At 36.6% G+C, this 13700-nt stretch overlaps 1 protein-coding gene across 1 annotated transcript in view; it reads right to left on the bottom strand.

Annotated features, from left to right (window-relative positions):
* The window catches only part of LOC140241695 (uncharacterized), a 29172-nt gene extending 18117 nt beyond the window's left edge, over nucleotides 1–11055 (bottom strand). The window contains exons 1-2 of the mRNA XM_072321438.1: nucleotides 10797–11055; nucleotides 1413–1472 (exon numbers count right to left, since the gene is read on the bottom strand). Of these exons, the coding sequence (XP_072177539.1) occupies nucleotides 1413–1472; nucleotides 10797–11003 (267 nt within the window). The 5' untranslated portion in view covers nucleotides 11004–11055. The remainder of the gene's footprint in view (nucleotides 1–1412; nucleotides 1473–10796) is intronic.
* Between the last annotated feature and the right edge of the window lie 2645 nt (nucleotides 11056–13700).

Here is a 13700-nt window from a genome sequence, read left to right as displayed (position 1 = left end):
CAACGCATTGTCCAATACAAATACAAAGGACATTCTGCAAAACTACACTTAAAGAGCATCATACACACCAAATTTCATGTTCATAGATTAAATGGTTCAATTTGATACAAAAAGAGAGGTTACCATGGCAACACATTTTTCTTATATTAACACATTGGTGTCTTGCATAACTACACCTCCCGATCATCATACTGTACATACTAAATTTGACATTACATTTGTAATTGCTTGAATGATGTGGAAGTTATTAAATCCACAAGGTTTTGGTAAAATTATGGTTACCATGGCAACGCTTTGTCCGACAAACACAAAAATTATGTGTTCCACATCTATCCCCAAGGCCATAATGCCTACCAAATTTGATTTCAATTGCTTCAAAACTGTGAAAGTTGTTCACTCCACAAGATTTCGAAGAAAACATGCAGTTACCATGGCAACGCTTTGTCAAGTATTTTTCTTATATTAACACAGAGTGTCTTGCATAACTACAGCTATAGATCATCATAGATACCAATTTTGAAATTGATTGCTTAAATACTATGGAAGTTATTCAATCCACAAGGTTTTGGTAAAATTATGGTTACCATGGCAACGCATTGTCTGACAAACACAAAAAACATGTCTTGCACATCTATACCTCAATATCATCATTTACCCAAGTTTCATTTAAAGGGTGTGTAGAGTTCTGGTTGAGGTGAGGATTTAGCTTTTAACATTTCGCGAGATATTCATAAACCATTCTGTGAGATGTCAAAGAGCATGCAATTCTAAGGGGTATCAAAAGTTTATTTGATGAAAATCGGTTTTGAAGTGGCCGGGATATCCAAAAACAAGGTGAAACAAAGAGATCCTAATAAAATTGTGGCCTGTAGTCTTTTATTATTATCACTTTTTTGGATATCTCAGCCATTTGAAAACCAATTTTCATCAAATAAACATTGAATCCTTCTTAAAATTACATGCTCTTTCAATTTTCATAAGAGGTTATTCATTATCTCACTTAGGAATGTAAAAAACATGAATCCCCACCTCAACCAGTACTGTACAGCCCCTTTAAATTGCTTCAAAACTGTAGGAGTTCGCGACACAAGATTTTGCAACAGACCGACCAACCGACCAACATCACCGTGATTCCTATATACCCCCTTCTCACTATGTGTGGCGGGGTATAAAAATTCAATTTTTGCACCGATTTTCCTCAAACTTTCACTGATGTGTTCTACTAATGTTGCTGCTTTCACTCAATCCACATTTCTCTTTGGGTTTTGGTTTTCTTTAAACTCTACTACAGTTGTATCTGCCTTATCTACTTCACAGAATGTCTCATACAAGCATGTACATGTACATGACTACATGGTGTAGGCCCTATCTCACACGAAAATACAGATAGGATATTTAAGAGTGTGACTTACATCTCTCCACTCCTGTGAAGTACAAGCAAGAAGCCACAGATCAGGTCTCACACCACCAACCTACAGACAGAAAAAAATTACAACACTTCATTTAGGTTTTCTGTCAACACGAAAACATTCTCATAATTGCCAGCAATTTGTGTATACTTAACGATACCGCTAAATGTGTCGTACCAGTAGTGCACCTGTTGAACAAATAAAATGAATTACTGAATGAGTACAAATACTAACATACCTTAAAATATTGCCTTTCTAGACTTTTTGGGATTATAGTAAATTGTCACTCATGTTCTGCTTGACTTCACAAACAGCAAAATTAATGAATGATAAATGTTTCGTTAAAATCAGACAGATACATGTAGATGTAGAGTTACACAATTTTACTTTGTTTCACTTTTCTGCCAAAGCATGTACAATATTGTACAGTAGATGCAGCCAGGTGAGCATGGTGGATGAAGTTTTTGGCACCTGACATGTTGCTTTCAAACCCATATTTGTGAAAAGAATATGATGAAGAACCATGACTGAACAGGAAATTTATAATCTAAACAATTCAATATCTACCTTACATGGTATCAATACTATACAAACTGTAGATTACAGCAAAAGAATGAAAATTATGCATTTTGGTTCTACTAGACAGAAAAGGGAACTTAAAATTGGTAAAGATTTGAGTGTATGTAAACATAAAGGGAATTAATCGGGTTGACAGTGACACCATCCTCTTATTGCATGTGAGCTTGACCTAGGTGTACGTACGTTATCCCTACTTTAAAAAAAGATTAAAAAATCCAATTTTACTAAGTGAAGTTTGGAAACTCAACAACTTCACTGTGTAACAATGTGAGTGTACGCGTCTTATTCTAACAAAAAATATCTTATTCTGTTTGATGTTACAGAAGTGTCACTGAAATTATGCATTATAAGCCTGAAAATTTGTACACATGTGTACAGTACATGCACTTATGGTCCTGCCAGTTAACCGAAACCCCCAATTGATAACATAAGCTGGCAGCATGTAGGCCTACATATGTACTTAACACAATTCTATGATCCGAAAAGCCCACGTAATGCTGGTCTGTTGATACTGCACACTGTGTTGATGTTCACATAGTCAAAGTGACCTTAAGATCCATTGTTCTCTACAGACTATGTACCTCCTGTATAGTGCTTCAATGTTTCGATCATCCAAAGCTGCAATGAATTGAATGGGTCAAAATTCGGTCAACCGGACAACTGACATTGTTGATGGTTCAAAGAAGAAGAATACCAAAGCTGACCATAAGTGTTTGAACCAATACATTCGCCTAGCACAAGAAAACAGTTACGGTATTCCATGAGGATGTCAAACGATAACAACATTGTCACATAGGATTAGCAGTTACAAAATAATCTAACAACAAAATATATTGTAGGACCTCCATCGGTGCACATTGCTTGTTTGTACATTAGTCACACATTGCAAATTGTGGCATGCTTTTTGAATTTGATGAAGTTCACTCATAAAAAAAAAAAAATAAAGGAAAACAATGCCTTCAGATCATTCGTTTGAATTTGATCTATATAGTGCACTTGTATGAGGGACTATCGTACATGTAGGCCTATACATTCATACATCATTTATCTTCTGACATTGTTTATCTCTTGATACATCAGGGATGCTTATAAATTGCAGTTGTAATAGTGCCAATTCTGATTTTGATTTCCTTTGATCACAAATCATATTAGACTACATTGTACAACACTGATAGAGTGATCCATAACAAGACAAACACACAAACAGAAAAATGCACAGACATTTGCCTAAGACTCGGTCACAAGTGCAAACCACCCAGCTATCAAAACAAACAAATTAAATAAAGTACCTCAAACAAAATACAAACAAACACAGAATTTTCCCTCGAGTGATTGCATGCTACAATACTCCTGAAAGGGAGCTCAGGGGAAATTAACATATGTACAGCAGTTACATGTACATGTATTTGGATATTTAACTGCAATAAAATCCCAGCACCCTCAAGGATTTTGAAAGCAAATCCCTCCGACAAATGTAGAATGATGTACATACTTTACGATAGCATTTCAAGTGAATATAAAGTCACATGATAGTTTTGATATAGAGTCATGTACCGGTACTCATTCTGTAATGGGGACTCTGAAAAAGCTGCATATACTGTATACGCCGAATATTTCGCGAGGTTTTTATTTTCGCGAATTTCGCGAGCCAGGTGTTATTCACGAAATGAAAGACACGCGAAAATATTGACTGATCCCAACGTGAATATGACGTATGTGTGTACTCTTCTCCGTTCAGTACACGACTTCACGATCGCGAATTTAACCACTCGCGAAGTCGTCGGGAATTCCCGATTTGCGAAAATTTAGACTCACGAAATACAATTGTATATGGCGTATAGTACTTCGTACATTGTCGGTCATGCGACTGCAATATCACTTGTTTTTCTTGTATGTTTCATACACAATACTTGAAAACAAATCTTCTTGAATTCATTTGTATTGGGAGGTACAATGTAAGTGGAGAAAGGAAACAGCAATTGCAAGGACAATAGACTATAGAGGAAAAGGGTAACCTCTTCCTTTCTCCTTGCTATTTCTTCCCTACTCAATTGTAGTCCTATCCTAAACCTACAATGTATCTGATGGACAACTTCTCACTTTTGGAGGGCACTCTTTGTTAGCTCATCAGCAAATTTGATTAGTCAGCGCCATGCCAATTACAAAAGTGTGAGACTCTCTCTGCCGAACAGCCAATGCAGTCACCCTTCTCGTCATTGGCTGTCCATGCAACGCTACAGTTACATACTGTAGGCAGTCTAGACCAATGTACTGAAGTGGAGAGAGTCAAACATGAGAGTGACATTATTTTGCATCGTTTGCCAAAAGCTCTGTATGATCTACCATTTCAGCCTACAAAAGTAGTATGTCTAAGATTTGTTTAGTACTGGTAGACCTTGTTTGTGCATCGAATCAAAAAGAAAGAAAGAAGACTGAACAGAGAATTAGGACAGTCAGTCCACACAACAAGCATAAAAGTGATGATAGTAGTTTTGGTTGAGATGGGGCTTCAGGTTTATTAAAAAGTATACAATTCTAAGAGGAATTCAAAGTTTATGTCACAAAAATTGGTTTTGAAATGGCTGAGATATCTAAGAACAAAGAGGTTCTAATAACAGGTACTGTAGGACCCCACCTTTTATTAGGGCCACTCTGTTTTACTTCCTCTATATATATCTCTCTCAGCCATTCCAAGACCAATTTTCTTCAGATAAACTTTGAATTCTTCTCAGAATTGTAAGCTACTTAATATTTGATATGTGGTTTCTAGTTATCTCACAAAAACTCAGAATCTAAATCCCTTATCTCAACCAAAATTGTACCATCCCTTTGAAATACTATCATTGGGAAAAAGTTGTTTTATCATGACAAACATCATAGGTGGGATTATTTTGCCAATTTTGAAATTCAGTGTCATTTATCTGACCCTCTGGAGAACTAGTTTTTTTCCATATCCCTGGTCATCATGAAGAGGTGATATCATTGATATTTTTTTCTATTTTTTTTTTTTTTTTGGTTTACATAATTTGTCCTCACACACTTATTCCATGATTGCAAGCCAGTATGTTTTTCATCAAGGTTATGTTAAAGCCACTGTTTACCATTTGCAGCTCGAGTTTTCAGTTGTATCACAAAACATCCTACCATATAAAAAAGTTCACAATAAAGCCACAAATATTAATAATAAACTTTAATAAATCTATTGTTCAATAAGCATTAAAAACAATACTTCATTGATTATGCTGATTAACATTTTTTACATTGGTTGTTTGTTTCTCTCCCTAACTCAAAGTTTAAACTATATTGAAGCACTAAAGCTGTTTTGTTTTCAATATACGAATGGTAAATATATATGGTTTAACGCATACAATCCATTGAAAAAAAAAAAACCTCTAAGAACCTCACTGAGACCATTTTTTTTTTCACACATGTGGAGAAAGCGTTATTTGAATAGTATGATTCTAGTGTGGATCACTAGAATAATCATTCTAATGATGCATTTGGATGCAAGTGGACTCTCTTTATCTCAAAAAAAAAAAAAAAGGGGGGGGGGGAAATGCTGCCATAAACACACACACAAGACAGCCAAGGCTACCAGTACAACCTCCTTTTATACAGCATGTGTAGTATCCGTACTAGTGATTGTATTAACATCTGAAGTTGCAATGTGAGTCACTCTGATCTATTGGTAGTGACATGTTGTGCAAACGTGTGTAATTGTATACTGCCATGAAGCCAAGAAGAATCACAGAGTTGAATTGACTGGAGGAAAAAACAAACAAACAAACAAAAACAAAACCTTGAATCACAAACAGCTGCAATCTGGAGAAGATACAACTAAAACACAGTACCATCAACTTGCTCACTAGAATAAAACTATGTACAATGTAGGTCCTAGATCACCTACAATGTACAGAATATACATATATATATATATATATATATATATACAAGTATATATTGTTTTTGTTTTGTTTTTCAATTCAAGTTTATTTATTTCCATCATCAAAAAGAAAAGAAAAGAAAAAGTTGACATGATCCAAAGTGAAGACTCTTACTCTCTTCACAAAGTACACTTGCATGGTGTACAAAATACATAAGTACCTGAAACTTTAATCTCAGTTCAGAAAAAGAAAAGAATATTTGCATGTTGCAAAGAGAGAGAGAGAAAAAAAAAATCCTCCATTACTCCCTTGCCCACATCACTGAGGCATACAAGTAGAAGGGACTGCCAAAAACTAATGAACTCAAGTTGCAATTGTAATGATGTTTAAGTTTGTTTGTACCTAGTCCAATGAGTGTTACTGTTTCTATTTTTTTTTTATAAGATATTGCAATACAGTTGTATATCACAAATTGTTTCAGCGTTCCAATTTAATGATGATGCCACATGGATTTTAACCAAACCTTTAGATACTCATCGAACTTTTGACTGGAATATACCCAATTACCCTGAATCTTCACAGGTGTGTTGAACACATGTACAGTATTGTATTTCTGCATTCACTGTATCAACATACAGTGTACAATTGTGAATGTTTGGGGTAGGCCTAAATTTCCTCAAAAGAGGTTTTCCAGAAATGTTGTTTTTATACAGCTTCATCCAAACATGAACAGCTGACTCAAACCACAAATAGGAATGCTGCAAACCACAAAACAGGAATGCTGCGAACCACAAAGCAGTATGATACACAGATTTACAGACACACACAGCTTTCCCCATGGAAATGTGTCAGTACATTGTACATGTACCATAGTATAAGATTTTGATGCCTATTAGGGCTATCGGGAGATTCTACAAATGCAAACTTTTGGAACCCTCGTGCTTCTGCATTGAAGACATGTTTAAAATATAAATTGAAACAAACTCTCAATGCATTTAGTTTACAGTTTCTACATGTAAATTCTGTCTTGTTGAAAGATATTCTGGGCTTGAACCTGCACAATCAGATAACAAACACGTACAGCTGTACATTGTAAGTGAATTTCTTTGGATGCACACCATGCAAATGGTAGGCCTACAGGTGGGGGAGCATTCCCGGTAGTACCCTCAGTTTCAGCACCACCCTCGCAAGCAAAGAATAATACTGTTTCAAAGTACCGGTAATCACTATCCTGGAAATACAAGTCATGTACAGGGACTCCAACTCTCCCGCTTTCGACAGGAGATCTCCCGCCGAAAGCCCATTTTTGCAAAATCTCCCGTTCTCCTGCTTGAGATTTCTCCCGCCCTGGCTCTGTGTCTCCCGTTAGAAAGGATTTCTTACTTATTGCCATCGTATGTTGAAAAATAAGCCTTAGATAGCACGAGAGAGCATCTAGAACCGGGCCGCAAGGAACTTCACGCTTTGTATGCGCACTTAAAGTTGGAGTCTCCCATTTGCTAGGGGTTTCAAGCGGGAGAATCTCCAGATCACAAGGTGCTTGTGGTTGGAGTCTCTGCATGTAGTTTAAAATTGTAGAAGAGTTCATATACATTGTAAACACTGGTAAAAAAAAAAAAATAATAATAATACAGCAGTGTCTGATACTGCAGATTGAAGTGGGCTGCATGTTCCTCAAGTGTAACTCAATGGCAATTACAATTTGTACTCTAGCTCCCTGATAGCATCAAGGATGTCATGAGGTAAAGTTGAGATAAGTGTGACTGATCAAAACAGGAAGGACCTGCATGGCTTATGCATTTCCTTTCACTATTCAGTGGATCTACCAGATCCATCTCTTGTCTAAAGTCCTCACACACACACACACAAACACACACACACACACACACACACACACAAACACACACACACACACACACACACAAGATGAAACGAAGAAAAAAAAAAACCACAAAAGGCCTGAACTGCAAAGAGTTTAAGAAGGAAAATTCAGTATTACCCCTGTGATGACAAAATAAGAGTGACACTGAAGACTGTACCATACTGTAGGAATTCAAAACTTGTGAGAAGGGCTTGTACATTGTACCTTCAACAGAAATCTCACACCAACGTGAAAACACTACAGTAATATGATCATTCAATTGTGTATCACCGAATACCCCCCCCCAAAAAAAAAAAAAAAAAACCTCTGCCATTTTCCACTTTGTCCAAAAATGTCTACAACTGATATTTGCAACCCGAGAGACAGATCTCTTAAAAGATCTACAAATGTACATACTACACTGTAAATAAACATAACATCTGATTATTTTAAATATTTCCTTTCACAATGTAATGAAGTAAGCCAATTATATACTAAAGCCTAGCATCTGGTGAATTCATATCTGCACAAAACCAGAAAATTATTTTCCCGACATTTGTGTGGGTGTGCGTGTGTGATGATGCATCACATATGTAGGCTAACTTCATATCACTGCTCTATCAACATTATGGAAAACGCTTCATGAAGAAGGTCTCTCTGGAAATTACAAGCATTCATACTGCTAGAACCTACAGTGTATTCATCCCTTTCCACAGAATGCATTGTGTCTAGAGGTTCATGTGCTTGATTTGGTGATCTACAACTTACTTTGATTTACATGGACGTACACAAAGCAGTGCTTATTTGCCTCTTCAGGTATCACTACTGGCTATTATTTAGGGGATGCCGGTTCTGTAGTGTTTCTCAAGAATCGATTTTAACTGATTCACATTTGAAGCCCTAACCGCCAAGTCTTGTAAATTTACTAGATACATTGTCCCCGCGTTCACATTGGTCCCCGCGACGCAGGGACAGCCACAAGAGATCTTTTTTACGACTGACCGTTCACATTGGTATCTCATCTGTCCCCGAGCTTGAGAGGGCAATTGGGGCTTGGGGCGAGCTCTGCCAGGCATAGCGCATGCGCACATTTGATGACCACAGCTGGACGCTATCAATTGCGCCCCAAGGTCACTCTCCCCTCCAAATCTTGTCCCCGTATCCGACTTGCTTCGCGGGGACGAGGGGACAAGTCCCAGCGAGCGTTCACATTATGGTTTTTGAGGAGAAAGTCCCACAGCTCGGGACTTTCCCCGCGTTGCGGGGACCAATGTGAACGCGGGGTGTATCACTATCGTTCTGAATTATTCCATGGTATTTTCATGTATACTACTAATACTACTAATTTAAAACTGCAAAATAGCAGTTAAAGGAGCCATGTTACTGCAGTGTTTCAGAAATATGATTGTATATACTGCGGAAATTGTGAAGTAAAATGGATATCTTGAAAGTGTACCACTGCACAAAGCATTAAGCATGCATTCTATAATTTTTTTTTTATTTGTTTCAGTTTTCATTTTGTTTAAGTTCCATTGCCAAAAATAGTTAAGAATAATTTGCTGTATTATCCTAATTATATTGGTAGCTTATGTTTTTATTAATTATCAAAATAACTACGACAATTATGTACTTTGCAAAACTTATACCATGTACTAGCCAATGTATGTTCTATTTTGTTTTCTTGCAGATTGTCATCTTACTCCTACATTTACTCCTTACTCCATGCTCCTTTCTTTGAATACAGATTGCAATGCATGCAGTACAAATCAGAGCATGAATGATATTTTACTCCTCCCAAGTTGAGGTAACCACACTTATTGATATTTTAGTTTTTTTTTAAAAATGGTATTGTACATGCAGGTTCTCAATGTTGCCATTACAAACCAATTTTGGCCATATAATGAAATTTGTTATTACCATAATAATGCTGAATTTATGCAGAAATCACTTGTTTACTGAATCACAACTCACTCATTATTCCATGAATTAAGAATAAGTGCATGTGGTAGGCTAGCCCGACCAGATGCCGTGCGACACTTGTTTACAACCACAGGGCTGTAAATGCCAGGCATCAATATTTTGTTAAATGCGCACATTATTATTCCAGATATACATACACAGTAACAGAATAGGGAGCAAAATATCAAACCACTGTTTGTGATTTTTACATGCACCCTGTATCTTGATCTATTGCAATACGCTGTGAGGCGACAGGCTGTGTATCTGGTAGACAGAAAAATCTGTCTGTCCAGAGAAGGTTTTTAAATCATTTTTTGACATTTACAGCTCTCCTCCGTAGACATACGGGGATTCCTTGAAGCCAGACGCAGTCTCCGCGAAACATATCCCCGACATACAGACCAACTTTTCGGTCAATGTATCTAGTACTTATTTGACCAAAGTTGGATTGTCATGACCCTGTATAGAAGGTGAATAGAACTTCTGCATATATGTAATGATATGTGATAATCTTAGTAGTGTAGCTGCCAAATATCAGCCAGAGTAATTTTGAGTTCAAAACTGTGCATGGCCTCTGAAACCACGGGAATGCAAGATTTTCAACAGACAGCCTAGAGGCTGGTAGTTCAAAATTAAGTTTACTGAAACAAGGTAGGAGATCTACGCATATATTCTACTACTGATACTGGCACTGCACCACACAAGCTTCCGATACACTTTAATAATAATATCATCACAGCCTTCAAAATCAAGGCAAAGTCTATAAAAAGCATCAGACAATTGAAAAACTGTCAATTTTATGTGATTGTGTGGGAAGTGTCTGGTCAAAATGCATTTCTAACTTGAGGTAAACTTAAATATGTCCACAATATGCCCAAAAAGCCGATGGGGGCACTGCTCTATCACACTCAGTTTGTCACACAGGCAACACAGGCAAAATATAAGTTATTTTGGTTTCAAGTCTACTGTCTAGTCTAGGGGATCTATGTGATGTGACAATTACTGCAATAATCAAGTCATCCTGAGAAAGTTACATTTTGAGATATTAGTCATAGTTTCTTCTTCACATAACATACACACACAATTTGCCTGCTTTTTACCAACCTGCAATGGGCACGAAACATGGAACTCCAAAGTTCCAATGTTAGCGAAGCCAAACCCTTCCGATCGCAGAGATTCGACACTCGCATCTCCTAGTCCGTACATCAGGGTGACATTCTGGTAAAAGATTCTTGCTTCAGAATGTGAAATAACGTCCAAAATTAACAAGATTGAAATCATGCAGAACCTTGATGACTCTTCCAGCCTCATTTTCACGTATTTCAGGAGCTGCAACACTTCACATACTTTCAAGTTAAAAGTAGTCCTCCGCTGTGTGCTGTGTAACTGTATAGATAAACAGGTTACAGTACTACTGGACGTTGACAATCAGCTGTTACATATCTTGGCAATGCCATGCACAGCGCCTTGGCATGCGCCTGGCGATCGAAAACACGAACGAGCAAGAGAGCACGAAGATAATAATATGCACTTTCTATGCAAATTAGCCTTTAACCCGTTTGAAAATCGTGCCCTGTTGGCCGTTCCATTATAATAGAGGGTATAGAATACTATTGAAATTAATATTGTATTTTTGTATTAAGCAAAACTGCGCTTTTACATTAAGAATTTCAAATCGGTTTTATCATCATTATTATAGTAAAGAATGTAAGCTCAGTTATTGTCTCTTATTTCAAAAAATATCCCAGGTATTTAATGACTAACTAGAAAATTAACCTTCATGTTGAATGAGATGGTCCCTTCGGTTCGCGCAAATAACGATCATCCAAGATCGACCCTTGGACTTGTCTCCCAGGGCCGTGCGTGAGTTATTTCATTTCTTGGACTTGGAGGCCCTTCTCTCGAAGGGGACTTTTTATCCTATTGGGTATCTCTTTCAAGGCTCTCCACACTTTGCACCTTGACTTGATTTGGAAAACAAGTCTTTGCACCTCTAGAGATAAAAACATTTTTAAAGGAAAACGCTGTTCGTGCAGGATTATCGAGGTCAGCGTAAAAACAAAGAGTAATTTCTTTCATTTTGTAAATTCCACTGATCAATATGTCATTTCGTTTTCGATGCGTCATGCTAAGAATTTAGTCTGCATAAACCGAAGGAAACATTATATGTAAAAAAAAAAAATATATATATAGGTCTATATATGGCATTTTGAAGATTTTGTTATAAAAGCGTTGGTATAGTGTGCACCTGACATGAAAAGGAGGGCAAGGACAAATGTGATATAAAGCTGAGGATCAATCAAGCTTTTGAAATGATAAACAAATACTATCTAGAGAGTAATTTATGTGATAATGATTATTTATTTATTTATTTATTTATTTATTTATTTATTTATTTATTTATTTATTCATTCATTCATTCATTCATTCGTTTATTTATTTACTTACTTATTCATTCATTCATTCGTTCCTTCATCCATTCATTCATTTATTTATTCTTGTATATGGCCGGTATATTTTTGCCTGGGAGTTATTACTTTTGCACACTATGTGCATAACTGAGACAGAACATTGGAATTCTATTTTGAGAAATATAATTTTGAGAAACCACTGAAATACATCGCTTCAATCACAATTAAGTGTATGTAACACAATCTGAGTGAGGAATGGAGTCGAAAGGGTATTTGGGCGATTTATTGATCGGTTTGAGTGGGTTTGTGCATAGTTGAGGCACATTGATAATAATATAGAGACAATTTTAGTTGATGTGATGTTCATGACGTTCAGTAACTGTCAATCATAGACACAAGTTGCAGTGATGTGTTTGCATTATTGTACAAGACTATCAATGAAAGCAAAACACACGTGTCCTATCATGGATCAATAAAGAAGAATTTGAATCTGAATCTGAATTACTCTTGATTCAAGATAACATGATAAGATTCCCATCTGCACTCGATTCAACTGTGATTTCTAAAAGGGTATAATCACACCTAGAAGAACATATTTCTCACTGTCTCTTATACTTTAGTCACTCACACGTGTTTTTTTTTCCTTGCCTCATTAAAGGAAACCAAAACCCAAAGAGAAATGTGGATTGCGTGAAAGCAGCAACATTAGTAGAACACATCAGTGAAAGTTTGAGGAAAATTGGACAATCGATGCAAAAGTTATGAATTTTTAAGATTTTGGTATTGGACCCGCTGGATGAGGAGACTACTAGAGGTTATGACGTCTGTGTGGACAACAATATAAAGAAAATATACAGGGAATTCCACAAAAATTCACTTTTATAGCATAACGATAGAGCATTTGACTAACCGCTTTCAGAAAGCAGGGGTAGTAATATTGCTAGTATTTATTGCCAGTATCAAATTGATGGAATTTGTAATTTTCATGAAAATTGAATTTTTTATGGAATTCCCTTTTATTTTCTTTATATTGTTGTCCACACATGACATCATAACCTCTAGTAGTCGCCTCATCCAGCAGTTCCAACACCAAACCTTTAAAAACTAATAACTTTTGCATCAAGTGTCTGATTTTCCTCAAACTTTCACTGATGAGTTCTACTAATGTTGCTGATTCCACTCAATCCACATTTCTCTTTGGGTTTTGATTTCCTTTAAAGTTTCGTACTTTTGGGCACAATCATTGCATTATATAACTCTTCGTTTTTTACTCATGTCCACTTTTAAGGAGGGTGAGAAAATCGACTTCCACAACAAAAAGAAAGAAAGAAAGATAGGAAGGGGAAAAAAAAAAGGAAAATCCTCTACTCGACTGGAAAGAGGCTAATCTTTCACTATCGATACCGACTATCGATTGGTCGGTCCACAGCATGCAATGATCGCATGCACTCCTGACTCGCGCATGCACAACGAAATAAACAATCCAGCACAATGGCCGTTCATTGTTTGCCCCCCTCTGGATGTTGAGTACTGTACTTGTAATTTATGTAGACTCAAAGGACAGCGGGTGACCTACCTCTCTCTGAAAAGAAAATTC

The sequence above is a fragment of the Diadema setosum genome, chromosome 18 (assembly GCF_964275005.1).
Source record: "Diadema setosum chromosome 18, eeDiaSeto1, whole genome shotgun sequence".
NCBI lineage: Eukaryota > Metazoa > Echinodermata > Echinoidea > Diadematoida > Diadematidae > Diadema > Diadema setosum.
Note: the sequence above shows the minus strand (reverse complement) of the source record. Positions and strands in the feature narration are given on the sequence as shown.